Source organism: Oculina patagonica, chromosome 3 (assembly GCF_052425735.1).
Source record: "Oculina patagonica isolate OP01 chromosome 3, crgOcupat, whole genome shotgun sequence".
NCBI classification, from domain to species: domain Eukaryota; kingdom Metazoa; phylum Cnidaria; class Anthozoa; order Scleractinia; family Oculinidae; genus Oculina; species Oculina patagonica.
Genome location: NC_135760.1, coordinates 23,502,673 through 23,509,703, shown reverse-complemented (window position 1 = coordinate 23,509,703; position 7,031 = coordinate 23,502,673). Strand labels below are relative to the sequence as shown.

Below are 7,031 nucleotides of genomic sequence, written 5' to 3'. Positions count from 1 at the left end.
GGGAATAATTTGGGTTTTAATTGGTGTATATTAAAGGTGATTCTGCGATCTTCGGCTACTAGATTCATATTGAGGATAACATTATGTCAGTTCCCATCCCTTACTAAAATATTTGCCCGTCTTGATCACTGGCTTGTGGCTAGACCGCGTTAACAGTTTTACCTTTAATAAATCGTTTTGAAAGATGTCTAAACCCATCCCTTTAGGAGATTAGCTATAAATAGCACAAAGTAGAGATATATTGAAATTTTTCAAATAGAGTACCACTCGTGCGTGTTTATTTATTTTTATTTATTTGTTTACGTTTGCCATGAAAAATACAACAGTTTGTTACAGCTAACAACGTAGGAAAAAATAACTGGCGAGGGAACCTTATAAAAAACCACTAGGTTTATGACAGGCTTAGGAGTCCCTCACTAGACTGAAACAGGTCGAACAATAAATTTACAGGTGACAAAACACAGAAGGAAAGGTCTTTCCAAGAAGATCCACATTTTATGGCTTTCAGAAAATCAGAAATTGTTCAGAAAGAATTTCTTTAGCTTGCTTCTGAACTATGCTTAAGATGAAGGCCGAGTCGCCTCTTGTAGTGAGATCCTGTATGGTTTTCGAACTTTCCGGTTATTTCACAGAGGGGGTCAATTTATAATATTTGACAGATGAACTGAAAGAGCGAAGTTCGAGCTATTTTTAAACATTTCTTTTCTGACAAACACTCCTCGTTGTCATTACAAAACACAAATTTAAACCTGTTAGGCCTCAAAAATTCATAATTTTTTTTGAAGAACGTTGAAGAATTTTGACGGGTCTACCATGCCACTGCTTCGTCACAGGAAGTAGCGTTAACGTTTTTCTTTACAAACAAACTTTTGGTTGTTAATCAACTAAGAGCTATAAATAGATGTACCCGGACTTCCACGTACGTCATCAACTGACGTGAAGGAATGCTGACGCACAAATTCGCAGAATGACCTCAAGAAATAATTGGAAATGTTCAAGAAGGACGTTTTTTTCTGAAAGATCTAAGGCCTTCCCAACTCAGAGGATGACAACATTTTTTATTTTTATTGCGCTCGTTCCTGGAGATTAATTTATCCTGCGGTTTTCGGCATGGCTATTGCTAAGCAACAAAACGTGTCCCGATGTTGGCAAGCTGATAGAGTGCTCGTGTCTACTTCTAATTGGACAATAATAATCGGAAACGCGTCGGATGCTTCCGACTCGTTTCCGACGAGGATAGCACAGAAACGAACAACTGAAAATATTATCGTTTTGTGTTTCTCTCCCTTTGAATTTCGCTTTTGCATTTTAGATTTTTTCACCACTATTGGAGATATTATTATCTTATTGGCGTGGATTATTTTTAGTCATCTTGCCATTATAAATAATAATGGAAATATGAAACCGAACAGAACAACTGTCATTTCCCAGTTATTAACTCCTTTGCGGTTATGTATAGACAACCCGTATAGACTATCATTTGGACTTGCACGACAAGAAAAACGGAAGCGACATCTCGCCAAAAATTCGACAACTACAACAGTGTCCTGTATTTGAATGTTTCTCTTATCAAAGAAAGAGATAATTTTACTGTTTGCTGTCGTAGAAATTACTCTTTTTTTGTGTATGATTCACAGTGGACGACGAAACACATTAATAATTGATTCTGATTATGAAAGTTCGCCTTATTGTGTGCATATACCTCTCTTAATTAAAAGACAGCCGCGGGAAAAAAAAAACTGACGTGTTATACGAAAAGTATATTTATAAACCGCAAGCCTAATTATTGCAGCTTTTCTTTTTCTTCTCCGCCGGGGAAAATATAGCTTAATATAGACTTTCCATAGTACGCTAATTTCGACTAAGTGGCAAGGCGGGCATATAAGAAACGTCAAATGCAAGTCAATTAAAATCGATCCATTTTCATTTTAACAGCAGTTTTCATGTGTGACTTAACAGTATGGGATCCACAAAAAATTAAATAAGGGCGTTGAATAAATATTATAGTGGGTTAAATATTAAGGGCTTGATGGTTTATAAAATCTTTTAATCTACCTAGTTGCATGCTCTAGAAATCACATACCTTGTTTGTTTGGCAACCATTTTGTCCTGCCACTAAGCTCGCCAGAAACGAGAATTCTCTAGATGAAATATTTCCAATAGAATACAGTTTCATACTAAACCACTTAATTTTTTAAACCTATTTACTTAAAGCTTGTGGCTACAATCTTTAGTCTCGGGCGTCACGGTTAACTGCCAACAAATTTATTTTTATTTTTCGGAAATAAAAAAGTGTTTGACACTTGCATGATTTCCATACAACACCGCAATTAAGATTTCGTTTACCCGTAAAACTGGTTGCCAGAAAAACGTAACAAAGTTAAGCTTTCGCTCCTTTTAATGTTAACTATAGCTCTAGGCGTTTGGTTGTTCATCAAGACATTATCCCTCCAACAGAGGCAGGGGAGCTTTTTGAAACGCCGGGGGGCTAAGACTGTCCCAAAAATACTCGGCAGGTTTTCATATTTGGTGCAACTTTTTTCCGTTCTAGAAACTTTTTGTTTTCTGAACAGTTTCTAGATCAAAGATTTCCGAAGATTCTCCGATTGATGTTGAAGGCCATTCGAACGTTCCGATCATTTTTTAAAACTTTTCCGAAGATAAAAGAAGTTTCCCGAAGACTTCCATTGAAGTTTCGGAGATTTTTGTACACACTCACGAGACAGAATATCTTGACAAACCAATTTTACGCTGGGGGGGGGGGGGGGGGGGGCTGCACTCCTATGCCCAGTTGATAATTTTTTATATTCTCATTAACTGTCTGATTGACAATGCATTGATATTGTAAGGAGGATTTAAATTCTTATCACTGTACTCTTGGTACTCTTGGTACACTCTACAACTGCCGCACAAAAAACTTAAACCGAACTGGAGTTTCCATTTTATTCATATGCTTTTTGATTTTTAATATGTACATCTAGTAACGTTTACAAATCAGCGAAGGTATGAAACAATGTATAAACTATAGAATAGACAAAGTTTTAAAAATATAACACAAACAGCGGTGATAAACATTATGAAAAATCGCATTTTTATAAACTTGACGTTTCGTATGCTAAGCTACATACATTTTCAAAAGTATGACCGTTAAAATTTTTGGCAACTATTTATATATTGTATGAAAGGGGTCTGGAACCGAGACTGTGACAATTGATCTACAGCAGTAACTTAATATTTACATTTTGGTTAATAAAGTAACAAAATTAACCAAAAAGTAAATATTAACCAAAATGTAAATATTAAGTTACTGCTGTAGATCAATTGTCACAGTCTCGGTTCCAGACCCCTTTCATACAATATATAAATAGTTGCCAAAAATTTTAACGGTCATACTTTTGAAAATGTATGTAGCTTAGCATACGAAACGTCAAGTTTAAAAAAATGCGATTTTTCATAATGTTTATCACCGCTGTTTGTGTTATATTTTTAATCAAATTACGATGGCCTAAAACCAAGAGTCTATATGAGACAAAGTTTTTCTCCATGATTGAGGAAAATCAAACACGGAAGTGTACGAGTTTTGGAACAGAGAAAAACAAGCTTGGCCAACAGATCTCTTAGTGCCCGGGCTCATAGAAGCGGCTTAACCGAGCCGCGAGAGGAATGAGAAGAGGCGTGAAAATTCTGCATTGGTGCCATTACTTAAACAATCCCATAAGCGTTTGTGCGACCAAGTTTGTAGTTTGACGAATAATAGACCCTTGACTTCCTTTCTTTCTTGCAGATTTTCAAGGCTCACTCGTTCCATCATTCTCCACGATAACCTTGATAAACATCGTGTTGTCTTTGATATATGCTCTACTTTCAATGTCCTCGTGCGAGGCAAATTTCCCGGAGCCAAAGCTGGGATTTTTACTGGTCTTGGGACGGCCAAGAAATGGCTCATTTTCGGGGCAGACATTTGGTTTTACTGAAAAGCTGATGTGCTTTCGTTTTTCAAGGTCTGTATTCTGATCCAAGAGATAGAACGTGGTGCGGTAACTGAACGGCCACTTTAACAGGGAGTCGTACATCCCTAGGATAGGAAAAAACGTTTTGGGTAAAAAATCTTTCTTTCGTTGAGGGATGTTTTAGGGCGCGTTTTTCCCACCACAATTCCGGAATAAGAATGGTTGGTACAGAATGCTAGGAATAATTCGGATTGCCTGCATTAAAAAACGCCCATGTAGTTGTTATGGTTTAAAATTATTTTCGGTTGAAAATTTTTCAAAACAGTTTAAGTTTTATTTTTTTTTGTCTCATATTAATTGTCATAATCTGGTACAAAGGGAAATAAAAATCAAACTGGTTTGAAAATTTTTTAAACCAAAGATAAATTTAAACCACAACATAGCCGAGATGATATGCGCGGTCCTTGCACGAGTAAACATTGCGTAACAAATATGGCGGCCGACGAAGAACTGCCATTGCTGCCATGCGCAGCAATTTTTCTACTTAATAAAGGGGAAGAAAAACGTATGGAGACTATTATGGATTTGCCGAGAGTTCTTGAAGTGCTATTCACAAATGGGAGGAGACAAATCCCTCGAATCACGGGCTATGCCATCCGCCATCAAGTTGGATTTTTATTCGCAACGTTCTGTTCATTCTGCCCTTCACGGGAGCAAAATGGATGGAATGGCGTTCTGTCCATTCCGGAATGGAAATGTGGAATAAAAAAAGGCGCATTTCTCACTTCACATTTTGGCCATTCTCGTTCCAGAATTGTGATTAAAAAACGCGCCCCTAGTGTTGTTTCTACCATTCACAGACAAGATCATGATCTCACAAGAGCGCATAACAAGGAGAAGTCATATACTGTATATTTGTGAAACAGCGTTCTTACAAGAAAGGTTATTTTTAGAACCAGTGATTGACTCCTATTTATGATTTGAAAGGTATTCATTGTCGGATTGCGATTAACCTGTTCCGGGAAAGTCGCTTTTCAGAAAAATGGTAGTTGTAAAATCTGACCAAGAGGGGTTACTTGTGTGCCCTTTGAAACGAAAATACGAAACGTTTAAATCTTGAAAAAACCTGCGTTTCGTTGAAGTTTCGTGACAAAAGTGCAACGTGTTGCATTTACTTTAACTGTTGGCCTTTAGACTCGGAATAAGCCTTGGTTATTCGTGAAAGAGAGACTGAGAGAGCATTTCCCTGTTTCTGTATCATTTATAGTTAAATAAAAAACTCCTGGTGGAGATCTGGAGAACAAGAAATGCTTTGGGAACATAAGCCGTAGGGGGCTCTCACAAAATGTTTTCTTATATTTGCTTTAGATGGATGCAATCCCTTTAGCAAGTACCTCATAGCAAACTTTGCTGTATTTCTAACTGAAGCTATAGAAACGCGGCTTCATCCCCTTTCATACAAGTATAAATGCCACTCACCTTGTACCACGCTGATGAACACAGATAAATGCGTGCCTTTTCCTTTCCCATCCCCATTCAAACACGCGGAGGCCATCAGCCGATATCCGTTCCTACTTGTGTAGAACTCCGGACTAAATATCGTATCCATCTCACCGCATTTCGCCGATTTAAACTTCCGTTGGTAATCGTCGATCCTCCAGATCAGCTGACTGTTAGTAATTCGTTCCAGGTCTTCGATGCGCTGCTCTTGTGTTCGATTCGAGTCGATTTGCTCTTTAAGCTGTGTCTTTATCTCCTGCAGTTCTGTTTTCTGCTCCTTGACAACGCGGTATAGCATTCTCACGTGATTAATCAACTCGCTCTTCTGGTGTTTGGGAATTTTCTCGCGATTGCACTGAACAAAACATAAGAAAGATTTTAAGCTCCAAGTTAAGGAAAAGATTTTAATTTCCTCTTAATAGATCGGTCTTTGGGTTATGCCAAAACAATTCGACGGCTCGCTCTTGGTTTCTATCGGCTGACAGCTACTCGAGGCTTCGCGCCTCGCCAACTATGATGCGATATAAATCTTGAGCTTGCCATCTATTTGTTTAATAGACGTTGATCACTTTTGCAAATAAAATGTCGGTCTTAGATAATTAGACCAACCCAGGAGCTCCTAAAAATGATTTTCCACCAACAATCCGAACAAATACACAAAAGTGTCAAAAAATATTCATTCAGTAACGCTTTTTGTTACAAAATACCTCAATGATATCACCTTTTCTCAATATTATCTTTCTTTGTTTTGCTTTTCATTGTCATTTCATTATCTGTAAAGGATCGAAGGAGCCTTCTATACGCTGGCCTGTCTCGTCCCCAGAGCCCGTGTTTCGTTTGGTCAGCACCAAGAACAGAGATTCTGGCCAAGTCCGCGTGCAGCGTGCTCATTTGCAATGGTCAGCCAATCAGAATTGAGCATAAACGACTCAAAGTTGGTGAACCGCGAGCTTTCTCATCGGACTTGGCTAGAGTCTGCGTTATTTAATAGTGCCGAACAAAAGAAAAGCGCCTTTTGGGAAGAAATTGTAAGCTGGTTGAACAGTGTCGGCGATGTAATTTTAATTAATTATAAAAACATGTTTCGGTGGATAGGGATGTGTCTATGGCGGTTACCCTTCAGCGTTTGTATGGCTTTCCTTACTTACTCTGTGAAGACAGCCGATCTCCTCGTATTCACAGGTCATCTTTGTCTTTGGGCAAACCTCCGTGACGTGATACTCCAACTGAAAGACACAGAAACAAGTCAGTGGCAAGTTTCGACACTTCCATCAGTACTATCTATTAAAAACATCGTGAAGCTTCAATTTCATCGTCAACGATATCACAACCGTCATCATCATCATCGTCATCATCATCATCATCATCATCATCATCATCATCATCCCCCCCCCCCCCCCCTCTCTCTCTCTCGTCATCTCATCATCATCATCATCATCGTCGTCTCGTCGTCGTCATCGTCGTCGTCGTCGTCGTCATCGTCATCGTCATCGTCGTCATCATCATCATCATCATCATCATCGTCATCGTCATCGTCATCGTCATCGTCATCGTCATCGTCATCGTCATCGTCATCGTCAT

At 38.6% G+C, this 7,031-nt stretch overlaps 2 protein-coding genes across 2 annotated transcripts in view; one reads left to right on the top strand and one right to left on the bottom strand.

Moving 5' to 3' along the window:
- LOC144647133 (uncharacterized) overlaps positions 1 to 7,031 on the top strand; it is a 172,793-nt gene that overhangs the window by 101,411 nt on the left and 64,351 nt on the right. The window lies entirely within an intron of this gene.
- The window catches only part of LOC144647560 (TNF receptor-associated factor 4-like), a 9,927-nt gene continuing 6,548 nt past the window's right edge, over positions 3,653 to 7,031 (bottom strand). Inside the window, exons 6-8 of the mRNA XM_078507353.1 lie at positions 6,599 to 6,676; positions 5,430 to 5,805; positions 3,653 to 4,075 (exon numbers count right to left, since the gene is read on the bottom strand). Of these exons, the coding sequence (XP_078363479.1) occupies positions 3,789 to 4,075; positions 5,430 to 5,805; positions 6,599 to 6,676 (741 nt within the window). The 3' untranslated portion in view covers positions 3,653 to 3,788. The remainder of the gene's footprint in view (positions 4,076 to 5,429; positions 5,806 to 6,598; positions 6,677 to 7,031) is intronic.